The 27,424-nt window shown below is 40.0% G+C and overlaps 1 protein-coding gene across 2 annotated transcripts in view; it reads right to left on the bottom strand.

The window, feature by feature from the left end:
- Positions 1–27,424, bottom strand: part of GNG2 (G protein subunit gamma 2) — a 124,255-nt gene that overhangs the window by 16,388 nt on the left and 80,443 nt on the right. For both annotated transcript variants that reach the window (XM_065940987.1, XM_065940988.1), the window contains exon 3: positions 4,137–4,250. In XM_065940987.1, the coding sequence (XP_065797059.1) occupies positions 4,137–4,223 (87 nt within the window). In that variant the 5' untranslated portion in view covers positions 4,224–4,250. The remainder of the gene's footprint in view (positions 1–4,136; positions 4,251–27,424) is intronic.

Genomic DNA, 27,424 nt, shown 5'->3' with positions numbered 1-27,424 from the left:
CCTTTCAACTTATGATGATTCTCATCCCTCCTTAACTACCCTTCCCACGCTTACGGGTGGGTGGGTTCCTAGGAGCCATGTTTGTGCAATGTGCTTTAATTCGAGCGTTAGTTGATTGAAGCTGCAGATGGCTCATCCTTGGTAGAACAAATGTACCACTCTAGGAAGTGGGACTAAAAGGAATGACCTGAGTCTACCTCTTTCTTCATGGAGCTGAAAGTGTGATGTGTGATCCTGGGAGTTGTGGGCAGCCATCTTGTGTCCACCACATGCAACAGGCAGCTGAGAAATCTATTCCTCCCGGGAAAGGAAAGAGGCTGAGAGAAGCAGAGACATCCCAGAGCACCCACAGTTCCTGCTGGCTCCAGTTCTGACTGCTCCCAGTTCTGACTCCCCATGCTCACTCAGCTACATTTCTGCTCTCAGATTCTGAGACGCCTTGTATCTTTTATCATCAATCCCTTCTTTCTGCTTAAGTCAGCTTGTGGTTAGGTTGCTATTATTAGAAACCCAGAGTCCTAATATAGTGACGAATAAATAGATTCACTGGAGTCTTACCGTCCTTTGCTTTCACACGTGCTCTCGACTTGCACTCTCAGGACAAGCTTTCTTTTACTGGCCCTTGCTCAACAGCAGCATATCTTGTTGTTTCATACATCTGAGCGTCACAGTCTCCAAAACCTCTCTCTGCCCCTTTCCCCAGAGCCCATCCCAGCTTTCCTTGGCTTCTCTTTCCTTTCTGTCCTTGAATGAAATGCTAACAAAGAAATACAGAGAGGCTGGGAGTATAATTTATATATGCCTGAGGCTTATGAACAGATAATGGGTTCATTAGCCCAAATCTCCCAGGATCTGTGATACAAAGGGATAGCAAACAAGAAGGCTTAAAAAGGAATATGCTCTTCAGACCCTCTCATGGTAAGCCTACTCCAGGCAGCCAAGGATATTCTGGAAGCCACAGGAGGGATAAGGCCACTCCTTGCAGAAGGGACCCTGGACACCCCCCGTGTCAGCTGTGCTCCCTTTTCCTTGTTCCCTATTGCCTCAGCTACACTAGGCTCTGCCAGAGGGACATCAAGCCACTGCAACCTTTACAGCTTGAAGAGGCCACTGCTGTGATTTGAAAAATCACAAACCTGGGATCTTCAGAGAGAAGTTCCTTCTTGCTGACAGGATCAGGCATGGAAAGTAGGTGGAGAAACCTGAACGCTCAAAACCCTGAAAGGGACTCCGAAAGGCAGATAAACTAGTCCTAAACCAGTGACAGTTTTATTCCAAGAGCTAAACTAAAAATAACCTGACACTTCACCATAGCATGCCTGCCTGGCTCTGATGTGCAGAACAAATGCTGAAATATAGGCTGCCACTGTTATTTCCAACAATTTTAGGTCCAATGATGTCAAGAGGAATTGAGAGATTTGAAAGTTACAATCAGCTAGGAAGGCAATCACTCATTGTTCAGTTTATTAGGCCAATACTTTATGTCTCAAAGAGATACTGATTTATTTGGTCTCTTCACAAGTAGTATACCAAGGTAATCAGGGTGGGGTATTGGCTTCATTCTGATGACACTTGGTAATTATGCTTTTTGGATGTCTTAACTTGTATCAGTAATAGGTCTTGTTCATTTTTTTTTGGTAACCCTTTATTAGACTAGGAGATCCTTGGGAGCAAGAATCATTTCTTCATCTTTATCCAGTTCTATATCTCTAAGACCTAACAGGGTCTGGCAATTTAGAAAGCTCTCACTAAAATATGTATTGGATAAAGGAATAAATAACATAAAAATAGCAAAAATCCACTCTTATGATGAAGGTCTGGTAAAACATCTTAAAGGATCTAATGACTGAGTCTTCAAGGAGTCATGGGAGTTGGGAAAGGAGAAATGTAAAGAGGAGGAGACTGAATGTTCCAGCCATTTGAAATTCCCATCAAGGAAATTAAGAATGGTTCAATATGGCATGAGGGTGAGGGGAAGGGACCAAAGCTGAAAAGAGGGGCAGGGGTCAGAAGGACCTTACACACACTCTGCTGAAGAGTTTGAACTTCAAGTTCAAGGTGATAGGAGTCATGAAAAGATGTTCAACAGGAAAGGAACCTAATGAGCTTTTCTTGCAGCAAGTGGTCTTTGGCAGCCACATGGAGGATAAGGGATGGTGGGGATGGACTGGGGTTGAGAAGGGATTGCAGAGGTCAGCTAAGTGCACTGTGCAGTTAGGAGTTCAGGTGAGAGGTGATGATGGTCTGATCTACGGCTGAAAAGGTCTGTTTCTGCCCTGTTCCTCCCACTGTCAGCTTCTCATACCACCTACACCATCACCTCCTGCTTCAGGACTTGGGTCTGGGGATACTGAGTTGTACCAGAAAATGCCAACCATACTGGGGCTTGGCAAACACTTTCATCTTCACTGGGCCACCCCAAAAGGCAAAGTGGCATTTTCCAGGGGCTCATACGCAGAACATCTAACAGCAGGAAAAAAAAAAAAAAAAAAAGAATGACTCTTTTTGGTGCCACAATCTTTGCGTGACCTCACTCCTCCCAGCAGGTACTATGCCCACTTGCCACATTATACTTTTTAAGAAAGGAAATAAAAAAGAACAGGTCAAGGGGAAAATGGAGAAGAGGAAGGTAGTGAAGGTGCAAAATAGATGTTAAGGACCCTTTATCACATTATAAATAAAGAAGAATTAAAGCAATTGCAAGAAAGAAGCTGTTTATATCTTGTGGCTCATTACCAGGATTCAAATTTTATAAAGGAGATTAAGGATAGATGGGAAAATGTCTATGGTTATTTGCTCAGCTTACCTACGGAGGAAAATAAGCTCTCCCTTCAGACTCTAGCACAGACCTGATGGGAGTTCTAAGGAGCAAACCTCTTCCCATGGGACCATGGTTCTCTACCTTAGCTATACATTAAAACTAACTGATAATGTAAAAAAAAAAAATTACTGTTGTCTGAATCATAGATTCTAATTTAACTGGTCTATGCTGTGGTCTTAGAAGTGGTTCTTTTTATAGAATTCCCTGGGTGATTTGAATGTACAGGTGGGCTGAGAATCACTCCTCTAGACCAGGGTTCAGCAAAGTTTTTCTCTAAAAGGCCAGAGAGTAAAAGTTTTAGGCTTTCTGAGCCGAGTGGGCTCTGTTGCAACTATTCTACCCTGCTGCTGTAGCATCAAAGGAGCCACAGACAAGATGTAAATGAGCATATGGGGCTGTGTGCTAATAAAGCTTTATTGACAAAAACAGACAGTGGGCTGGATTTGGCTCATGAGCCATAATTTATTGACCCTTGCTCTAGAAACACATTCCAAAGGAGGGCTGGATTGTTCAGGTTCCTAAGGCAGGTATGGACAAATCTTTCAGTTTAAAAAAGGCATTTGGAAAAATGTTCCAATTTTAGTAAAATGAAATACGCTGCTGTCTTCTGAGGAAGTGAAGCTTAGATAGTTGACAAAAATTTACTACCTGTGGTAGCTATCTATGTGGGTTAATTTACACTGAAAATCTGCCAACAAAAGGTTTCTATTTAAAGTCCTGGCTCAATATGTTAGGTCCAACTTAAGGCAAAGCTATCAGGTTAGATTTGGGGAGTGAGAGAAAGAAATAAGTAGATTATTAACTTCCATGAAACCTTTATGCTGTTTGACTTCTCAGCGAGACCATGTGTTTTTGTGTTCTGAAGAAAAAAATCCAAGAGTATAAAAGAGAAAAAAAGTAAAAATAAAAATGGTGGATAGAAGGACTAGACCTAAAGATAGACACTAAAAATTAGAACATACATCAGGATAGAAAAAATTAAACCCAAGTGAGAAGGACTTCGTTACAAGGTCAGAGAAGTGAACTGGTCGATTGCTATGTTTTGTGGGTTCTCTAAATCCTTTGGCTAGAATTCAGCTATGAGCCTAAATTTTGCTTTGAAGTTACTCAGTGAACTAGTTTTAATTTATACTATCATTTTATTCTGGAAAATTCCAGAGAGGGCAAAGGCACATTAGAAAATGAACTTTTGCCAAACTATTAAGTTTCTTTCCCACCATCTCTGGTTTCATTACTCTCCACAGTCAAATGACACCTGGCTACAAGTCATGCTCCTGACAAGGCCAGCTGAGCCTGTGGGTGACGCCATCCTTACCTTTATCCTATCGATGTTGGCTTCCATCTTCAGTTGTTCTACCAGTTTCCTGGCTTGTGCTATGCTGGCGGTGTTGTTGCTGGCCATTGGAACGCTGGGCAGGTTTCAGATACACTAGGAAAGAAAACAAGGAGGAAAAATACATCAGAGAAATCACCAGCTGCCAAATGTGTGGGTTCACCATAACTGGGAGATCCCAAAAGAATGACTGCAGTCAGGCCAGGCTTCTCCAGCCGTCTACATCCCCAATCCAGCACTGTGTCTGAGGGGCAGGCAGACCAGAGAGATGAGGATTGCTTTTCTTCCTCCCTATCTCTCCCCTTTCCATTCTTTCTTCAGGGGGAAGTCATTAAATCAGCTAAGATGAACTGCCACATGAAGAAAGCAAGTTATCAAATTTATCTTAATTTATGAAATTTATTAGAGAAGGGGATGACAGAGGATGAGATGGTTGGATGGCATCACCAACTCAATGGACATGAGTTTGAGCAAGCTCCCGGAGTTGGTGATGGACAGGGAAGCCTGGCATGCTGCAGTCCATGGGGTCACAAAGAGTCTGACATGACTGAGTGACTGAATTGAATTTATGAAATAAGTTTATGAAATAAGTTCAAAACAGTAAGGGTGACAGTATGTATAATTATTGTTGTTATTTATTGGGTACTGCTATTGTTAGATATTGTTTTAGAGAGTGGAGTTCTGTACCTATGTAGATGGTAAGATAATTTCTTTGTCTCTGGCTCTGCCAGATCTCTTTCCATCCTTGCCGTCCACCCCCTTCAAATCCTATCCCAATTTCATTTCTCTTCTAATTATTTCTTGACCCCTCCCATCTCACTTTATTCTTGCTGTTCACCTCAGAAAGTATCCTATTTTATTTTCAGTGCCCACTTCCCCCATATTCTGATCAGCTCTTCCTCCATGTCAAGGTGTCATACGCTATTTCTGGGCTGTAAATTTGCCCTTTAGGTCACTGAAGCAATGTCTGAGAGCTGCAATTTAACTAGAGTGCATGACCCCATAAATGAGAAGCATTAAACACTGCTTTAGTCAATACCAGTTGAGTCTTGTTCGGAAGATATTATATTAAAAACCATGACTTCCACTAGCTTTGGGGAATATTTTTATCTAGGGATAAAGTAGGCTCAAGCTACAATTTCAAAAAGGAAAGAAGTCACATAGAAAACCTATAGAAAGAAAAATAATCCATAATAAATTCAGTACATAGGTTTTTACATATTCATGAATATCAGGAAACAATTTTTATTTAATTACCAAAAAAGCAAAAGTCTACAAATTATTTTTTTTTGGTTTCTATTTCTTGATATCTAGTTCTTCAAGACAATAGAAGTAATTAGACAGAACTCTCTGCGAACAAAGAGGTCTCTGCGTAGAGAACGTTATTTTATAAAGAATACTGCAAATGCCAACCCAAGAGCACACAGTATAAATTGGAAGATAGTTAACTGTTTCAGGGGCTTCCCTAGTGGCTCAGATGGTAAAGAGTCTGCCTGAAATGCAGGAGACCTGGGTTCGATCCCTGGGTCAGGAAGATCCCCTGGAGAAGGGAATGGCAACCCACTCCGGTATTCTTGCCTGGAGAATTCCATGCAAGGAGCCTGGTGGGCTACAGTCCATGGGGTCCCAAAGAGCTGGACATGACTGAGTGACTAACACTTTTAACTGTTCTCTCAATTTATTTTCAAAGGGCTTTGAGACAATAAAATGGGAAGGAAGGTTGAAAGAATTTTGAAGCCAGGAAGATCTCTGAACTCGTTTCACATTCTTGAAGATCAAGGGAGGGATATTGCATATAAAAACAAATAAACAAAAGGGAGGCTTTAACAACAACAATGATTTCATCAGCATGGTTAGGGATGGAATCATTTAAATATAATTTAACCCACAGGTAAATTATATGCCCCAAATCAAACAAACATCTTACAGCCTCGTAAAATGTCACAGGGTCAAGCAAAAGAAAGTGAAAGTCGCTCTGTCGTGTCCAACTCTTTGTGATCCCATGGACTATACAGTTCATGGAATTCTCCAGGCCAGAATACTGGAGTGGGTAGCCTTTCCCTTCTCCAGGGAATCTTCCCAACCCAGGGATTGAACCCACTTATCCAGTAGCATAACTCTTCCATTCATACAAAGATGGAAGAAGCCACGATCTACAGGACCATGGAAACTGCTCTGGGAAGTTAATATTTCCTCCAAATTAGAATTATCACACTAGGATATAGACTATCACAGAATTTCCAAATCCTCATTGGACCTGAGGGAGCTGTGAGTGACTGGTCAGCTATGATGCTGGCTTTGACTCTAAACCAGATCACACAGTAACTTGTGGCAGAGACCACAGCTTGCTTCTAATACTGCTTTTCCTTGTCATCATCAGTGATAACAATTTTTTTTTTCTTTTTAACAAAGACCACAAGAACCCTGAATTTTTGTTGAGTATATTTTGCTGAAAAATACAGTCCCAGGTTCCCTTGCAGCTTGATATGGTTATTTGACTATGTTATGGCCACTGAGATATTAAGCAGAAGTGTCCTTGAAGGAAAGGGATGTGCTCTTTGCCTCCCCTTCCTCTTGCTGCTGGCTTGGAAGGTATTCATGTTCAGCACAGGGTTCCACCTTGAACATCTGGCCTAACACTCCAGGATGAGCAGGAAGGGATGGTCCTTATTGATACTGTAGAGCCACAACGTCAGCTGTGAACTGGCTGCCATCTACGTGAACAGAAATAAGCACCTATCTTGTTTATACCACTATTATTAAGGGTTTCTCTGCTGTTAGCTAACAGATCTGCCATTAACTGATTAAATGACCCATTATTTTCATTTGAGTATCCAGGATAAGTCTATGTCCTAATGCCTGTTTACGTTCCCTGGAAAAGGCATAGCTTTCCTTAGGAGGCTGAGATGGAAAGCGTGTGAGTTTTCTATTACTGCTGTAACATATTACTGTAAATTTAGTATTACTAGCTTAAAGAATATAAATTTATTATCTTACAGTTTTGGAGGTTAGAAGTCTGAAATAGGTCCCACTAGCCTAAAATCAAGATACTGGCAGATATTCCTTCTGGAGGTCTAAGGCAAAATGTTTCCTTTCCTTTTCTAGCTTCTAGAGATTGATGACATTCTTTGGCTCTTGGCTTTTTTCTTCATTTTCAAAACCAACAAAAATGAGTTGACTCCTTTTGATTCTTTATCATTCTGACCTCTTCTGTAGTCAGCTCTTGTTTTGACTCTCCGCTGCCTCCTTCTTCCACTTTTAAGAACCATTGTAACCATACTGGATCTACTCTGATAATACAGGATAATCTCCTTATCTTTAGGTCAGCTGATTAGCAACCTTAATTCCATTTGAACCTCAAATCCCCTTTGACATGTAACACAACAATCTGCAGGTTCCAGTTACAGGGACACAGACATTTTGGGGGGGCCTTTATTCTATCTACCATGGAAGGAGACCTCTGTGCAGGTAGAGAAGGAAAGTGGGAAGGTGGAGTGTTGAGATAGGAAAAGAAGAGGGATGAGTCAGGACACAAGTCTAGAAATGCAGGGGCAAGAAAACAGAAAACCTAAATGGTCTTGAAACCATTTACCTCACACTGGGACTTGAACACATGTGCCAGGATTTGACCCTAGCCAAAATCTAGTTTGGGACTCAAGCCCACATGGCCAGGACTCTAATCCAGCCAAAACCCTGCTTGGGACTTGAACTCGTGATCTTTTAATTAGACCACACTTATCTGATGTCTGAACTTACTGAGGCTCGGGTTCTTTGTGTCTCAGAGCAGAAGGAATTCAGTGAGAGGCAAAGTGACAGGCAAGAAGTAGATTTACTAATATAGGATGCTTGTAAGAGATGCCAATGGGCAGGAAAGGGAGCTCTGCCCAGAGGACTGAGTGGGTTACAATTTATAATGAAAAAGGGTCTTTCCCCCTTTTTCAAGTAGACATAGATGCAGACATAAGGCATATATCACTAGCGCCTCCTTCATATTAGGCAGTAAAGTGTCTGACCCTATGAGGTCAGGGGGTACCCAGGGGGTGCCAATGGTAAACAACCCGCCTGCCAATGCAGGCAGGAGACATAAGAGATGCAGGTTCCATCCCTGGGTCAGGAAGATCCCCCTGGATGAGGGCATGTCAACCCACTTCAGTATCCTTGTCTGGATAATCCCATGGACAGAGGAATCGGGCAGGCTACAGTTCTGTTGCTGCTTATTCGTTTCAGTTGTGTCTGCTTTAGGATATAAGGTTGCAAAGAATCACATGACTGAAGCAACTGAGCATGCATGCCCTATGAGGTCTAGAATTATGGTACGCAGGAAGGGGGGGTAACGTTTTTCTTCCATCTAATGGCCTGGGGCATATATTGTGGTTTTGCTCATAGTTTTACACTTAAGCAAGCCTGCTTCATTGAACCTATTCCAATAGGTTTCTTGAGCGATCATTAACTTACAGTGGCCTCCTAAAGTTTCCTAGGTTTCTTTCTCTATCTATAGTCTCCTACCAGGACTTCTACAACTAGTTGTATAACTATGCTATTCTATCCCTATCAGTCTTAAGGAAAAAAAGTAGACAAGGGGTTTGGTGTGTGCCTCTAGTTTTAGAAAGATCCTGCATATTTTTGTTTTACCATATGACCCCCCCAAAATCTAGAGCTGCTTTTAGAATCACTTAGTGTTATTTTCTTCTTTTTCACCTTCAGCTGCTTTCCCACAAAAGCGATAAAGAAATCCCCCTCGCAAAAACTGAAAAAACTATAGAGTCCTAGACCAGTGTTCCAAAGAAGTACGTAATATTGAGATTTATAAGAAATATATTTGGTCTTTGACCTGTTCTTGGCTCAGAGCTCCTAAAACCTTGTAATCTCCTACGGTAATAGGAATATAGGTCTTTGGTTATGTTAATGAGGTGACTTTTTGAAAGCCCATAAGCAACCTGGGGATGGCAGTGTGGGGGAGGGGGGGGAGGCTGTTTGCCAGGAGAACCAACCATGTAATTAGAGGGTTGGAACTTTCAGTACCTCCCCCCACCCCAACTTCCTGGAAGGGAGAAAGGTTGGAGGTTGAATCAATAGCCAGTGGCCAATGATTTAATTAATTGTGACTATATAAAGAAGGTTCCATAAAGACTTAAAAGGACATGGTGTGGAGAGCTTCCTGGTTGATGAATTCGTGACGATTCTGGAAGGGTGGTCTACCTAGAGAGGGTACTGGAGCTCTGCACACTGTCCCCACATCTTGCCCTTTGCATCTCTTTCATCTGGCTGTTTCTGAGTTACATTCTTTTATAATCAACTGGTAACCTAGTATATAAAATGTTTCTGAGTTCTGTAGTAGTAAATTAATCAAATTCAAGTACTTTATATTTTCAAGTATTTTGTTAAAGATTTTTGCATCAATCTTCATGAGATTATGCTCTCCTCAGTTTTCCTTTTCTTTTTCTTTATTCCTTCCTTCTTTCTCCCTCTCTCTTTTTTATCCTCCTACTTCTCCTTAGCTTTGGTGTCAGGATAATGCTTGCCTCTTAAAATGAATTGGGAAGAGTTACATCATGTATGGATGTGAGAGTTGGACTGTAAAGAAGGCTGAGCACCGAAAAATTGATGCTTTTGAACTGTGGTGTTGGAGAAGACTCTTGAGAGTCCCTTGGACTGCAAGGAGATCCAACCAGTACATCCTAAAGGAGATCAGTCCTGGGTGTTCATTGGAAGGACTGATGCTGAAGCTGAAACTCCAATGCTTGGGCCACCTCATGCGAAGAGTTGACTCACTGGAAAAGACCCTGACGCTGGGAGGGATTGGGGGCAGGAGGAGAAGGGGATGACAGAAGATGAGATGGCTGGATGGCATCACTGACTCAATGGACATGAGTTTGAGTAAACTCCGGGAGTTGGTGATGGACAGGGAGGCCTGGTGTGTTGAGATTCATGGGGTCGCAAAGAGTCAGACTGAACTGAACTGAACATCCTCTTCTATTTTATGGAGAGTATTGTGTAATATTAGTGTATGGCTAAATATTTGATAGAAACCATTGATGATATCATCTTGTATCATCAAAACCAAGGAGGAGGTTATGGGAACCTCTGATTTATAACCAGGTTGGGGGGGGTGGGGAGAAGGCAGTCTTGTAGGATTTAACCCTTAACCTGTGGAACCAGATGCTGTCCCTGGGCAGACAGTTGAGAATTAAAGAATTAAGTTAAACTGCAGGACAGTCAACTGCATGAGAGGATTGCTTATTGGTGTGAAGGGTGCCTGCATGTCAACACACAGTCAGATCTCAACTGCAAGCCCAGGTTGTACTTCTGACTGACTGGCTATAATTTTTTTGAGTATATACCTAGAAATAGAGTTGTTGAATCATTGGGTAAGCTTATTTTTAATACTTTGAGAGACAGCAATACTGTTTTCCACAACAGCAGTGCGAGTTTACATTATCACTAAAAGTACACAAGGGTTCTAGTTTCTCCTCATCCTCATAAACACATTCTTTGTTTTTTGTTTTTTTTTTTTTTGAAAGTAGACATCCTAATAGTGTGAGGTAGTATCTCATGCAGTTTGATTTGCACTTCAATGATTAGTGATGTTGAGCACCTTTTCATGTGTTCATTGGCCATTTGGGCATCTTTTTTGGAAAAATGTCTATTTAAGCCTTTTGCCCATTTTACAATAAAATCAGGTTTGCTACTGTTGAACTTTAGGAGTTTTCTATATATTCTGGATGTTAGCCTCTAATCAGACATATGGTTTGGAAATAGTGTACTGTGATGCATAAAAGTTTTTAATTTTTGTGAAGTCCAGTTTTTCTATTTTTTCTTTTGTTGCCTATGCCTTTGATGTTGAAGCCAGGAAATCACTGCCAACTCCAATGCTGTGAAGATTATGCTCCAGTGTTTTGAAGGAGAGACTATACTAACCTCAAAATATATCATGATGGTATATTGATGATATTGAATTAAAGTTTTAAGAAAACAGTCATGAAAGAAAACACTCTCACTATCTTTGTCCCCTTGAAACAAAGAAATAAGTCTCTTATGTGAAAGTACCCAACCTCTACCAGGAAGCTGGAGTTATCCTCATTGCCAGAGATGAGGAATTCAGGGCCAAGAGGGCTGTATCAACAGACCTTGTAACTTCTTCCTTAATTTGCTACCCTAAACCCGAACTCTGTTGTCTAGTCAATTCTTCACAAACATATTGTTTCCCTGACTAGAAGGTATAAAAGCTGCCTGTTTTGGTCACTTCTTTGAGTCTCATATCTTTATGGGCTCTTATATATACAAAATCAAATTTGGTTTTCTCTTGTTAATCTGATTTCAATTTAATTATTAGAGTAATCAAAGAATAAGAATGGAAGAAGGGGAAAGTGTTCATCCTCTACAGCTTAGGTGCCCAAAGTGGGGCTTTCCCCTGGCTGAACACTGTTCACCTTTGGGCTGCTGCAGTGGAGAGATGCTGGGACCTCTGACAAGTGCTGGCAGAAGGAAAGAATTCTTACCAAATCAGTCTCCCAGATCTCTGCCTGCAACATATGGTAGAAGTGAGAATGAAAAGAGTGTTTTTCTTTTTCTAAATTCAGATTAGTAAGAGAAAATATTTGTATGAGTTAGTTTTTTGGGTATAGCAACTTGTAAAGATTTGCTATGAGTATGCTTGCTATCTATTGATTCCTTTTCTTCTAGAGACGGTGATTGTTTTCCTTTTCCTTCAACTTTTGTGTCATTTCTCATAAGGAGAAAAATCATAGGGTAGAATGCAGGCATAAGTTCTATAAGCCTGTTGTTTGAGCTGCCTTCACACCCTGGTGAGTTCATGGTTTTTATCAGACTGGCATCTATTTAGACAAACTTTGCTCTGGGCTCTCTAATGTCAGAGAGTAAAGTTTTTCTTTCATCTTGTTCTATATCCTGAGAGCATGACTCTGTGACCAGTAAGAATATTCTCGGGTTTCTGCTAGCCAGAGGGTGCAAATAATAGCTTGCATATGGTGGCCAGTTGAATAGACTGAATTCCAAGGCATGAAGTCACAGGCGTTGTGCTCTTTGTCCAACCATTTCAGCTTTCAGGGGAGTTTGTCATAAAGGGTCCTCGTCCATAAGGGGTCTTTGTCACCTCAGCCTTTGTTGTCTAGTTAGTGCTGGAGAAGTCTCATTCTATCAATGCCTGCCCGGTGTTGCAGCTTAGTAGGTCTGTGACTAAAGCAGCCTTGTGTTCTTGTCAGAGACTAGAGACACTCTGTAATACTCTGTAATACACCGTTCTTACTGCCTGGGACAACAGAGGTCTTTGCTTTCTTATGCTAAATTTGGGAATAAACTTTCTGGATCTTCTGAGGGCTGTATCTTTTGCACTTTCCTTTGGGATGCCTCTTGCATCCACAGTTAAACCATATAAAGGCTTTTTGTTTGAGTCACTATTGTTATTAATATAAGTTCCTACTCATCAATGACCAGACAAAGGATCCTTTGAACTGGCCGTGTTTGAAAAAAGTTTTTTAAGGAGGCTCTCACCCTAAACAATGTCTTACTGGGGCCTATGGAAAGACCAAATTAAAAAGAGAACACCATGAAACACAATGGCCATAGCCTTAGGGACTCTCTCAGCAAGATGAAAGAACAGACATTAGACTTAGAACAAAAATTAAAGACCACATCCGACTTAAATTCCCCTTCATCTCCTCAGCAACTTCTCTTAGTTCCCTAACTCCTCCATATTTCCCAGAAAATCCCTTAAACACCCAGCCGACTGTCTGAACCTCCCTTTCTCTAAAAGATTTATAGAGAACACTCTGATCTCTAGGTCTCAAATATATAGGTTACTCTTGTAAATGATGAAAGCTGAGAAGTAAATTTAACAGAAGCACCCAGGATGGAGAGTAAGGTTCTCCTTGCTATCCCTTACAGCTCCTTGCCTTCTGGGACTCTATCATCAGGCTCTGCCAGCTTCAGGTCTTTCTGTACAATGTCCTTTGCCCTTTGCAGATGTATCCTGGACACACCAACCCCTACCCCATGGACACCACAAAGAATTCATATCCCTTGGAGAGCAACAGATTTTTCAAATTACAAAACCCTTTTATCTCCACCTTCAGAAGATCCTACCAAATTTTAAAGAGGTATTAAAAAGATTAGTGGCCATTTACAACCCTTTTTACAGATGAAAACAGATGACCAGAATTTCTCCCAGGCCCTCCTATTAAATGGTCAGGAAATGGATCAGCTGGAGGCTGATGTTTAGCAAACGTATCAGTATTACATCTTTTTACATATTATGTGCAAAGGTATTGGCTTTTCCATCCAGCATGAATTGGTCTAAGGTTAAGTTATACGCTTAGAAAAAGGAGAACATCCAAAGGCCTTTGTAACATGCTTTGTACAGACTTTTCAAAGGCACACTGCATTAAGCCCTGAAGATACAGAATATAGAAATCTTTCAATTTCTTCTTTAATAGGAAATTTTCTCCTAAATTTAACAAGGCAAATTCAAGAGTCGTGGATGGATAGTCAACCTCTAAGCATTGTGATAGAAGCAGCCACCTAATTCTTGAAAGATAGCTTGCAGGAATGCAGGAGAAAAAAGGAATTACAATCAACAATACTTGATTTATCAGCTTGAATCTTTAGAAAAACAAAAGCATAACTTTGAAAGCAACTCAAAGTCCACTTAGACCTTTTCCCGTTTGCCTTCAGGTGTTTGCAGATATTATGAAAAAAAAAAAATCAGGACACTGGAAGTACAATTGTCCTGACTTAAGGGAAAGAAGAAAAAAATTAAACAGCAATTATCCTAGACTTCTGATAATAAAGATACACCAAAATTCCTAGGAGAAAACTTACATTCTTTCCCTGTCCCTTGAAGATGTAAATGTTATCATGTATTTATAATGAAAATACTTCAGAAGGTAAATAAAACACTGCTCACAACTGCCTAAGACACAAGATAAAAAGGGGGTGGGGGAGGTTTTTAAAAACATAAACTGCTATAAAACTCACTTGCCTAAATCAAGTTCACAGTGTTCAAAAGACTGTCAAGGACAAACACAAACTTAAAAGTCTTCTGCACAAACATTAGTAGAAAGCTTTAGCCATTTGAGAGAGTAACCTTAACACGTTCTGTTTGACAGAGATATAATTTGAATTCAACTGTTATTTATAAACTAGTGAATGTTATTTTATTGTACCTGATTCATGGCTCAAGTTTTAGAACAAAAACTATAAAGTCTGCAATCTGTCTGCATGTTTACATATGTCTATATAAATATGTTATGTATATGTGCCATTTCCTACCTCTGTATGGTATTGACAGAATCAGTTTGCAAGTGAGCTCTATTTAACTGGCTTACACTTTAGCTCTTATGAATTAAGCATCTCTAAAACTCAGAAATATAGAAACTAACTCAAATGTTTTTCAAGTTCATGTGATATGGGATAATCTTTGCTAAGTAAACACTAGCTTAAGTTTGTTAGTTTAATTAAAGTAGACATGTCTTCAGAGTTATCAGCATTAAGTATAATGCAGACATGCAACTTTTATTCTACCTGGGTTTGCATGTGTTAGTCACTCAGTCATGCCCAACTCTGCGAATCCATGGACTGCAGCCCACCAGGCTCCTCTGTACCTGGGTTTACTAGCCAAGTAAGCTCATGATATCCCTGCTGAAAAATTTGTAAACAAGAAAAATAACTTAAAATGATGGCTGGCTGTTTTGCTGTTTAAGAAATTTTCATGAGTGATCTAGATATGACTGTTGGGAACAACTGAATTAAATAAATGTAAAGTAGGATACAAATTTTTAAGTGAACTTTTCAATAATAATTGTTTTAAGATGTCATCCTAAGTAGTTTCCCAAATCTTACATTCTTAGAGTTTGCTCAGTTAAATTAAATGATAGAAATTTATCGACTATCCACATAATTTCCAAATGAGATAAGACACAGGAATATCAATTCTTGAACTTTTGGTTTCTTACGACAGAGAAACCAAAAAGATATTTGGGTCTATTAGTAAACATATGTATCACACTGAAAGGTTACAATACAAAGAAAAATGTTTCCAGAAATTATAAAGTGTATTCATAAATTTGCCAATCCAAGAATACTGGTATAATGCACAGTTCATAACTGCTTACTTCTTGGTTTTTACTAGAAATTAATGTTTTTCTAGTTATGAAGAGCTGACTCATTGGAAAAGACCCTGAAGCTGGGAGGGATTGGGGGCAGGAGGAGAAGGGGATGACAGAGGATGAGATGTCTGGATGGCATGACCGACTCAATAGACATGGGTTTGAGTAAACTCCGGGAGTTGGTGATGGACAGGGAGGCCTGGCGTGCTACGATTCATGGGGTCGCAAAGAGTCGGACGCGACTGAGCGACTGAATTGAACTGAATGTTTTTAAGAATTAAAAACTCTAATTAATAAATGTAATTGAAATTGCTGAAGATAATAACAAAAACACCTCTATGCAAGGAAAGTTAGTTGCATTTAGGCAAAAAATGGTATGAGGTATGAAGATGCATTTTTGTTAAGAGAAGTGAAGATAATTTTATCCTAAATTAAGGTTGGTTATTTCACAATGGGAGAAAGAGAAACAAAGACAAACTAAATTGAAAATAGAAAGTTGGGAAGTAAGAAGGAGAGAATTTTATCTTGTGTAATCAAGTTGGCTAAAATATGAGATTAAAAAGCAAGCTTTAATATTAATAGTGTGCTCATGTAAAATTCAGTTCAGTTCAGTCATTCAGTCATGTCCAGCTCTTTGCAACCCCATGGACTGCAGTACGCCAGGCTTCCCTGTCCATCACCAACTCCAGGAGCTTGCTCAAACTCATGTCCATTGAGTTGGCGATGCCATCCAACCACCTCATCCTCTGTCATCCCCTTCTACTCCTGCCTTCAATCTTTTCCAGCATCAGGGTCTTTTCAAACGAGTCAGTTCTTCGCATGAGGTGGCCAAAGTATTGGAGTTTCAGCTTCAGCATCAGTCCTTCCAAAGAATATTTAGGACTGATTTCCTTCTGGATGGACTGGTTGGATCTCCTTGCAGTCCAAGGGACTCTCAAGAGTCTTCTCCAATACCACAGTACAAAAGCATCAATTTTTCGGTGCTCAGCTTTCTTTATGGTCCAACTCTCATATCCATTCATGACTACTGGAAAAACCATAGCTTTGACTAGACAGACCTTTATGGGCAAAGTAATGTCTCTGCTTTTTAATATGCTGTCTAGGTTGGCGATAGCTTTTCTTTCAAGGAGCAAGCGTCTTTTAATTTCATAGCTGCAGTCACCATCTGCAGTGATTTTGGAGCCCCCCAAAATAAAGTCTATCACGGTTTCCATTGTTTCCCCATCTATCTGCCATGAAGTGATGGGACCGGATGCCATGATCATAGTTTTTTAAATGTTCAGTTTCAAGCCAGCTTTTTCACTCTCCTCTTTCACTTTCATCAAAGGTTCCTCAGTTCTTCCTTGCTTTCTGCCCTAAGATGGTGTCATCTGCATATCTGAAGTTATTGATATCTCTCCCAGCAATCCTGATTCCAGCTTGTGCTTCATCCAGTGTGTTTATATTTGTATGTCATAAAACATACAAGTGTGTTTTATGATATATGTATAGGTATATTCCAGAAATTATATGAAATTTCTAGAAACCTGGTATGTCCAGGCATAATGTGATCACTAGTTATTATCTTAGAATGTATGTCACAGAAATAACAAAATTTCCTTGTTAATAGTATTGTAATGAGCTAACATTAGATCTTTAAGCCTCGACATTTTAAAGTCTTTTGTCATTTACACTTATTGTTTTACTTTGATGACTTTCACAAATGTGTTTCATATTCAGAGAAATTCATGGAAAGGGCTCTGAGGAGTTCTGTGGATTACAGGCTTTTGACAACTTTCAGATCATACCACTGGACCAGGTAGGGATTTATAGAACTCTAAGGAAAACTGGATTCATAAAACTGCTAACCAAAGACCAAAATCAAGAATTAACTACATGGGATGGAATGAAGATGATTATAATTTTTATGACTTTTTGTTTGAAACATTGCTAGTTCTTTACTGTTTTGTTTTTCCAGATTCAAAGAAAAATTTTTTTCCTTTCTCAAGCTATTCAAGACTTAGAGCAATTTGGTAAAGTTGTTCACAAAGTTGTGAACAAAGATGGGGCATTTACTTTTCCTCCCTATTTCATCCCTCCAGAATTATGAAATTCTCAGTGAGTATTCTTATTTTAATGGCAGTATAATTATTTGCACAAATTCAGTAAGAATTTGTTCTCCTTATTAATAGGACACAGTTAGAAACATTGTTTATATTACCAAGGCTTTGATTAGAATGTCTTATTTCAGAGAGACACACATAGATTCAAATATGACCAGAAAGCTTTAAGGAATTAAGGTTGACTTTATGGAGCCAATAAAACCCTTTGGAAAAATTAGCCAATCCTGTTTACAAGGTTCCTGGCAGCCTTGTCTGGTGAGTAAGGAAGGTCACCTCCTGGCAAGCCTGGGAACCTTAGGATATTTTGCAGATCTCAAAAAGAGAAAAATGCATCCAAATCTACAGGAACTGCAGGCAAAGTTTGATGGAAAATCTTTTGCATGGCTTCCTAGCCTAGAGAGGTTTTAAGAGTTTAATCTGAGATTTTTTATAAAAAGTTTCAGCAGAGCAAACTTTGAAAGAGTCTATATGGTTAATATTATTCTTGCTACACTTAAGTAAGTAATCAGGCAAGTTTATTGAAATTATACTTAACTTGTGAACAAGTTAGTCTTATTATGGTTATCTTTCATAGAAATGGAGGTAATTATAGTGAAAAGTTTTCTTCCCCTACATTTTTTTCTAAGAATTTTATAGTTTTAGCTCTTACGTTTATGTCTTTGATCCATTTTGAGTTAATTTTTGTATGTGGTAAGGGTCTAACTCTATTATTATTAACTTTTTTTTTTTGCATGTGGATATCTAGTTTTCCCAGCACCATTTGTTGAAAAGATTGTTCATTCTCTACTGAATGGTCTCATCATTGTTGAAAACTATTTGTCTATATATGTGAGAGTTTATTTCTGGTCTCTCTATTCTATTATATTGGTCTATCTTTATGCCAGTACCTTACTTTTTTATACTGCTTTAGCTTTGTTGTAAGTAAACTGTGAAATGTGAGTCCTCCAACTTGTTCTTTTTCAAGATTCTTTCAGCTGTTCAGGTCCCTTGACATTCCATACAAATTTTAAGATGGCTTTTTCTATTTCTATAAAAAATATTGCTGAAATTTTAATACAGAGTGCATTGAATCTGTAGATTGCTTTGAGTAGTACTGATATTTTAACAATACTAAGTCTTCCAATCCATGAACATGGGATGTCTTTCCATTTATTTATGTCTTCTTTGTTTTAGCAATGTTTGCAGCTTTTATTGTACAAGTTTTTTATCTCCTTATTTAATTCCTAAATATTTTATTCTTTTTCATGATATTGGAACTGGAATTGTGTTCTTAGTTTCCTTTCCAGATTGCTTATCATCAGTGTATAGAAAAGCTACACCACTGATTCTTAATGGGGAAGAGGAAACTCTTTGTCTTCACCCCTACCTGAGTTACCTGAGTTGAGAGTAATTGCTTGCAAGAAGTGTTGTTGAGGAGAGGTGTGCCTTGTGAATACAATGGGGCCAAGAAAAAATGTTGACAGAATCCTGTTAGATGCTTAGGCAGTTTCAACTTAGACAAGCATCTTAGGCAAGCACTGATATTCTTTGCTAATGTTTCTGTTTCATTTTATATATAACCCAAACTAGGCGGAAACTATTTTTCTAAGAGGGAAGGGAATGGTTGAAATACACTGACAACTGAAATAGCTAAAAGAAAAAGTAAAATTGTGCTAAAAAGATCAGGCAGACAAAGCTTTAAAACACACACACATTTCTTAAAAATAAACAACAATAACAAAAAACCCTTTTAGTTAATAAGAAAGGGAGATTAATTTCTATAGACCACTCCCCCTCAGGCTTCCCTGGTAGCTCAGTTGGTAAAGAATTTTCCTGCAGTGCAGGAGACCTCGGTTCAGTTCCTAGGTCAGGAAGATCCCCTGGAGAAGGGATAGGCTACCCACTCCAGTATTGCTGGGTTTCCCTGGTGGCTCAGCTGGTAAAGAATCTGCCTGCAATGTGGGAGACCTGGGTTCGATCCTTGGGTTGGGAAGATCTCCTGGAGAAGAGAAAGGGTACCCACTCCAGTATTCTGGCCTGGAGAAGTCCATGGGCTCGCAAAGACATGATAGCGGCTTTCACTTTCATTTTCCCTCCCCCTCACCCTATCAGCCTAGTCTGGACTGCTTTCTGATGTACTGCAGTTTACCTTTGCAGGGGTCCAGCCTGGCAACCAAGCTGTGGCACAGAATATGAGTGGTTACATGTCCCTGAATTTGAATCAGGAACTATAACGCTGCAGATAAATTCTTTCAGAATCCCACAGCCAGTATCTTTTCTTAAAATTCTAAAAATCTATCCTCAGGAAATTCGAAATGCAATCTATTCTCCAAGCCTCACACTAGAACCAAAGGCAGTAGTTCTCGGCCAAGGGAGGTATCATCCAACATGAGGCGTTTGGAATGTGTGGGGTGGGTGGGTTCTGGCAGTACCGAGGGGCCATCGGCAATTAGTGAGCAGAGGCAGGAACTCGTCATGCCCTCTAGGATGCCAGGCAACAATGAATCACGCTGTTTAAAAGGCCCACAGCACCCTCAATGAGAAAGGACTCTGAAAAAATAGCCATAGAGCCATGCATGAAAAAATCTGCTCAAAGAAAGAACACCGTAAGAAAAGGTTCAACTTACTGGGCTTTTATGCTTATGTCTTCTGATCCCTATTACCTTCCCAGTGAAGAATAAGTGCTCATAATTCTCATTAGCATTATTTTGCTTTATGGATATTTGGTCCATGTTCATTTTAAAAAAGAGCATAGTCTCTTTTTTGCAATGTACTGGTGGAATGAGATTATTCTGAGTTATATCTGCCAGTGAGGGGGAAAACAAACAACAAAAACCCCTAGAACAATTAGCTTGTGTGTGAGGGATCAGTGGAATTTTGCAAGAATGTCCTAATTATCCCACCTGGATTCCAAACCCAAGAATAATAACAGAATACATTTTATTCTTTTCAACTGAGAACAGTAGACCTCCATCCCTGAGGGTCAGGCTTGTTATGGAATAATAACCATCAGATGGTTTTCTGTCTCTAAAAATACATCCAGTATTTTAATTTCTTTTAGGAGGAAACATTCTGTTAAGAAACTATATATTTTCTTGTCACTTAGGCTTGGGAATAAACACACAACCCCTTATTCCTGTGGCACAAAAATAAATAAGATCGAGGGATCTTTGCCTTGGAGACTGTAGCTTAATTGTGCAGGATTCCATTCTTTTCATACTTTAATGGTGTTTTTTAAGCATGGATCCAGGCAGGCTTCCCTGAGGCCTTTCATTTTAATTATAACTGTGTGTTTCTCTGAACTGTGTTTTGATATTTACAGTAGGAGATGAGGGGGTTTGATTTATTTGTTTTGTATATTTTCAGGTTAAAATTACATTGGGAATAAAACAAACAATTTCTAAGTCTAGAAAACAAATTAGAGATTTATAGTCTTCCAGTCAGTTGATGATATCTGTATTATTCGCATTTATCAGTTAGCCCTAGCGTTGGTGATTGGTTAGTAGTTAATTTTAAATTAGAGGACTAATTTCAAACTGGGCTTCCCTTGTAGCTCAGAGGGCAAAGAATCTGCCTGCAAAGAAGGAGACTGGGGTTTGATCCCTGGGTCGGGAAGACCCCCTGGAGAAGGAAATGGCAACCCACTCTAGTATCCTTTCCTAGAGAATTCCATGGACAGACCATGAGGTCGCAAAGAGTCGGACACGACTGACCAATTAACACATAACACACAATTTCAAACTATTCCAATTTAGAATTTTTCGAGTTACTACAATTAGTCACCTGAAAAAAATGTATTTGTTAACTGTTCAGACCTACAACCAAATTTTGAGCTTGGTCATTCTGTGACTCATTTTTTGATCCTTACTATAATTTATTCTGCAACAAGTAAGTATGTCATCATCAAATGGATTAGATTTGCTATAGGAAGGACTGTTAAATATTCTTTCCTGTAAAAGTCCTTCAGAGTTAAAACACTAGTAAATGTATGAATAGCGGCTACACAATGAATCAAATAAGAATTGTAAAATACCCTGCCAGGTTTCAGGGTAGCTTTTTGTCAGGCATTATCCTCTCATACCAGTTGACCATTTTGACTTGAAAATAACAAAAGAGCACATTGCAATCTCTACTCCTCAGCAAACACCAAACTCTTTTTGGTTCTCCAGCCACAAGGGATATCTAAAATCAATACAGGATTTATTTGTGAAGCTGGTTGCTTTCCCCTCAATACTTTCAAGGCCCAGGGCATAGGGGATAGAATTGATGTTGCTCACTCACTTTTTCCCAATCACGTGTTTCAACAACTGGAGACGTTGCAAAGATTTCTTTTGGACGTCACAGTGTCATGACTTTCACTTGCCTTTGCACATTTTTGAGGAGCAGTATACAGTTCAGAAAGGAGCTAAGTACAGAGCAAATGGGGGGAACAGAGGAGGTAGAGTGAGGCATGTGCATACAGGCTTAGGAATGCAAGGACTTGGAGACAGAGGTTGTGGAATAATATGGACTCCAGGAGGTGCGGGTGAGCATCAGGAGAGGGTGGGGAGGGGCAGGGACTGGGAGCCTTAAGGAGTTCACTGGCAGCCAGAATCACGAAAGCCAGACTCCACACTACCGGCTTAAGTGAAGAATTTGTAAACAAAACAAAACAGGAGCCCTCCAAGTGACTTTCCCCTCCTCCCAGGAGGGGAAGCCTAAGGGCTTCCTATTTCTGAGAAATTGATTTTACAAGCCTAAATCTCTGTTCTATCAGCAGAGGACTAGGAACTCAGACTAAAAACGAATATTAGCTTATAAACCAAGGGCTTGCCATGTGCCAGGAACTGGGCCAAGTGCTCTAGAACATTATCCTATTTAAGCCTCACAACAATCCTAGGGAAGTAACAAGCACCACATCCCTAGTTGGAAGAGACTAAGATTAAGTCAGAATGTGAGCAAGGTTATTTCTAAAGCAAGCTCCCCAGGGAAAGGTTTTTCCTTTAGCCTATCTCAGTTCACATTTTTAGAGGCCGCAGACTGATCCTGATCTGGGGGCTATGGCATAGGTTGACCATTGGCCACAAACAGATAGTGATTTTTACTCTCTGTGCAGCTACAGGGAGAGCTAAGGCAAATGAGGGCTGGTGTGGAAGCCGCACCAATCAAAAGCGCTCTGGGGCCAAGAGGGAAGAGAATGAACCAAGGAAGCAATCAATCCACTGTGTATTATTTCCATGTGGTTTTTCTGGGATGGTGCCAATTTCCAAATGGGAGAAAGGCAAGATCATGTCTGACTTCCTCAAATCAGCATGGGAACTGTCTAGGCTGTGGAGGTGGACAGTAAGACATGGCAAGCTTCCCTCTCTCACTTGCTGCCAGAAAACATTATTTGAAATGACAATTCTCCGTTTTGCAGTAAACTGTTGTTTTCAAAACAACGTCTCCATAGACACAAGTCTTCCTCTTGCAAAGAGGATCACTGGTTAGCTGCTTTTAATGATCTTGACAAACACGAAACTCTTGAAAAATGTTGACTCAAAGTCATGGATTTCACAGGATTTTGTAAAATGAAACAGGAGTGAATAGGCCACGTTGCAGCTCAAGAAATGACATTTAAGCTTTTAGTTCTTATCTGCGTCTTGGATAAGGAAACGGCTCGTGTCCACAGATGGGAGCCGACATTTTTAGATGTTAGATGGGCTTTGTTCACTCCAAGGAAACAAGATTAGTGTTTTATACAGCATATGTCAGATTTTCTTTTCTTCTTAATATGGAAGTCCAGACCATGAACTGCTAGGGTTTCAACAAAAGAGAAATAATGAAACTGTTTCCATAGAAATGGCTCTGTGAACCTACTGACATCTAATACTCCACCACAACAGGCAAGGCAGATCGGACAGGCAGCAGCCTTCTGTTTTTTTTTTTTTTTTTGTAGGAAATTATCTATTGGTTAATTAATTTCTTTAAAAAAACAACAAACCCACAGCTTTAATCTTGCAAGGAAGACTTGCCCCCCTGGACTTCCTGGCCACTGCTCATATGGCTCCTTACAAAATGGTAACACCAGAAGTCTCTTGGCTAAGCTCCCCATTGCATACATGCATGCTAAGTCACTTCAGCCGAGTCCAGCTCTTTGTGACCCTTGGATTGCATCCCCCCAGGCTCTTCTGTCCATGGGGATTCCTCAGGCAAGAACACTGGAGTGGGTTGCCATTTCTCACTGCAGAGCTCCCCAATACAGCCCCCCAATAACAATCAAACCTCCTCCATTCAAGTTTGCTTTTAATCATGGTGTTGTTTGGGAATATTTCCAGTGATGCCAATGAGAGACAGTACAAAAGTAGAAAAACAGAAACTAGGAGAAGATCTGGATTCTAGTCCATGTTGATACTCCCAGCTGTTAACAGCAGGGCAATCATTCGATCTTTCTGGGCCTCTGTGGCTCAGCAGTCAAGTGGAGCTAATAACTCCAAGACTGCTCACATGTGTCTAACATTTGTGACAGTGTTTTGAACATTGTGGAGTGCCATACAAGGAGCAGGCAGGAATAGAGAGAATGGCCAGCACCATTTATTTAGCAATTACTAAGCACTGTGTCCTAGAAGGATTACATACATAATACCTAATTCTCACAAGAAGGGACATGGAAAGGAAATCAGGCACTAAGAAAGGCAAAGGGGAAAAATCTATGATCATGACCAACTGTGATTATTAAGCAAGAACTCAACAAACAATCCAAGGAGGGAGGGAAACCTTTTTTTGCCAGGGGAAGAGGGTGGGTAAATCTTTACAACCAATTTTGAAATTTCCAATTTGTGTTGACAACCTTAAAGAGATGTGATTATCTGAAAATCAACTGTGACATAAAATTAGTTAATGAGGATTTATTGAGCGTTTAATGTGCGTGACCCAGAAGCACATGCACTTGCTACGCTCAATAAGTTTCTAAGGAAACCAGCCACTGGGCGAATGTGAGTGTGCATGGGCCACCTCCATAATTCTAGGATGGCACTTCCTTTCATTGGGATCTTCTGAATAGAAAAGCCCTATCCAGTTATAGTGCTTGTAAAGGTTTTCTGTGGTCATGGAATAAATTTGCAAGCCTAGTACCTGAGGCTGACTGGCTTCTGCCTCCTCCTCAGGCTGATTTAATTTCCTGGATGTAAAGCCAGCAGAGTATCTGTGCACACATAGCAACTGTTTCCATCAAAACGTCCACGGCCTGCTGCTGCTCCACATCACCAGCCCTCATCTTCAGTCAGATCAGCCTGTTCTCTGTGCTCCCAGCACAGCTCGTGCCCTCAGCAGCCATGGCTTTGCCATCTCTCTCATCCTTCATACACATCTGCATCACATAGCTCAGATCTTTTCACTCAGGAATCTTCCTCAGTGACTACAGCACCCTCCTTCGCCCCCTCTTAAGGCCACACCAGTCTAGGAGCCTGTGCTAGTATGATTCAAGCTATTTCTCTGGCTTTAAAAAATACAGCATGCTGACTGTGTTCATAATTATCTTTATTTTGTCCAACCATTGTTCTCATAAATATTTGAATAAATATTTATTCAACCTGCTACTGTATCTCCAAAATTGCTCTAAATCTGTCTTTACTGGTTAAACAGCCTCAGCTAGGTCTCATCCAAGGGCCCCCATAGCTGCCATCTCCCCTGTTTACAATGTTGCATGGCTCCTGGGTAGAGCCACCCATGGCTGTTACTTTCTTCTTCTGACCTATATCCAAACACCAAGTCTCCTCCTGATCATACTATCCAAAGGACCCCTTTCTAGCCAGTCATTTTCTTGCACATTTCCCTGTTTATTTTCAATTATTATAATAATCTGGAATTATCTAATCAATTTATTGACCATCAGCCTCTCTCCTCCTCTAGATGTTAACTCAGAGCAAAGTAGGTGCTCAATGACTTTGAGCATCTACTATTTTTTTTTTTTTTTAATGAAAGTCCTCCATTGTATACCCAGCACCCGTTAGATCCTCAGTAAGGTCTGTTGCTTCTGAGGATGAGTGCCTGGTACACAGCATCATCCATGCCTCTCACTGCAGCCCCATCAAACAGATGCTCCTGGATACAGGTTGCTTATATTGGCTTTCGTCAGGAGCAAATAAGATTACATAGCGTGTTTCCCCAAAAGGTGCCTCCCAGACTCTTATCTCATCTGATCTTCAGGTATCCCCATTCTAGGGGTAACGGAGCAGCTTCAGACTGGTGCACATTCTTCCCTCTCACCATTTTGGGGGTTGTTTTGGGCAACATCTAAATCATCAATAACTTTTCCCAGGTGCAAAATTACACACACACTCAGTTTGAAAGTGTAAACATAAGTCTGATACTGAGAGCTCCTTTGTAGCACTGGCCTTGAGTCACCCTCTCAACCAATCTGTGACCACTCAACTCAAGATAGAATCCCCGCAGCCCTGAGAACAGAAACCAGAAGGACTCATCTCTCTTTTATTAGTTGAGTTTCAGGGGCAGCAGGGAAAAATTCACTTTTTAAAAAACTATATATTTTTTTCTTTTAAAAGAAATACATAGCCGTTGAAAAGCTGAAAAACACAGAGGTTCAGAAAACAAAAATCTCCTATAATCTTACCGCCAAAGACAACCAAGTTCACCTTCACAGTAATTTTCAAGTGCCTTTTCTTTACTTGAAGTGCTTATTTTTGGTGTATAATATCATGCTGGGAAGATAATATTAACTAATATATATAATCATTTGCTTGGACCTGCGTAAATGCTGACCTTCTGAGATGTTCTCTCATTACCCATTCTGCAAGATTTATCCTTTCCCACCAGCCCCCACATTCTTAAGAAAATGAAGTTATTTTAATGTTTCCCCATTACTCAACTGTCAAACTTTATACCACATCTTCTAAGGCCATTACACAGCTCTGATACATAGTACAGAGTCATTTTTTCTTCTTTTAGCCAACATCGTTTTAAAACTACTGCCCTAGGTGCATAAAATACATTGCCATACCAAAATCCCTTTGATTACATGGAGTGAATAGAGGAAAAATGTAAGAAATTAAAGGGAAAGGGACAAGTAGCCTTTTTTACTTTGTCACAAAGTAAGGACAATAATTGCCCACACTGATTCAAAAATACCCTGGGCTGGAGGGGAAGAGAATCAAGAAAAGGACTCTTCTCCACCAGACAATCTTTTCTTTTTTTTTGCCATCTCCAAAGGGTGCAAGGAACTGTCTAAAATGTTGACTTGGGAAATAGTCATCTTACAGATTCTATTTTTTTTTTAAAGTTAGATTTATCAAGGTATAATTTATACACATTAGAATTCACTCATTTTTTTCATGTGCTGATGAAAGGGTTTGACCATTGTGTATATATAGTCCTGAAACCACTTCAATTGTACACACTATTTTTAGGAGCTATTTAACCACCTTGGCTGCTCACTTTCTTCCTTTTCTAGCCTGCCCTCAGAATGAACACTTTTGAGATTGGTCCCCAGGTACTAAGAGCAGTTCTGAGAAAGGAAAAGGCTGTGAACTTGACTGACCTTACTTAATATACCATGGAGTTCATGGTGTTATTAAATCTCAGAGTTAAGCAGGACTCAGAAGTTACCTAGAGGAACTCTCTACCCAAAACAAAAATCTTTTTTATAGCCACTGATTTAATATACTTTAATCATTGGTGACACAGGCTTAGAAATATCTATAAACATGTGGAACACAGAGTGGTCCTGGGTTTCATTTAACGAGTTGGTCCAGCTTTGGCAGGCCCTGGGGGCTCATAAAGGGAAGTCTTCTTCAGGATTAGGGCTGAAGATTTTTCTAGGAATGAGCAAGTTAGAAAATGGCTCCTCTGCAAATTTATGCCACTAACCCTTAAAGAGAGGCTAAATGTGAGACTTTAAATATGGTGGAAGATCCCCTGGAGAAAGAAATGCAACCCACTCCAGTATTCTTGCCTGGAGAATCCCATGGACAAAGGAGCCTGGTGGGTTACAGACCATGGGGTCACAAAGAGTCAGACATGTCTGAATGACTAACACACATAACACACAAATATGAGACATTTGAAACCCTCTGAACCAAGACCCTAACTT

Source organism: Muntiacus reevesi, chromosome 7 (genome assembly GCF_963930625.1).
Source record: "Muntiacus reevesi chromosome 7, mMunRee1.1, whole genome shotgun sequence".
NCBI lineage: Eukaryota > Metazoa > Chordata > Mammalia > Artiodactyla > Cervidae > Muntiacus > Muntiacus reevesi.
Note: the sequence above shows the minus strand (reverse complement) of the source record. Positions and strands in the feature narration are given on the sequence as shown.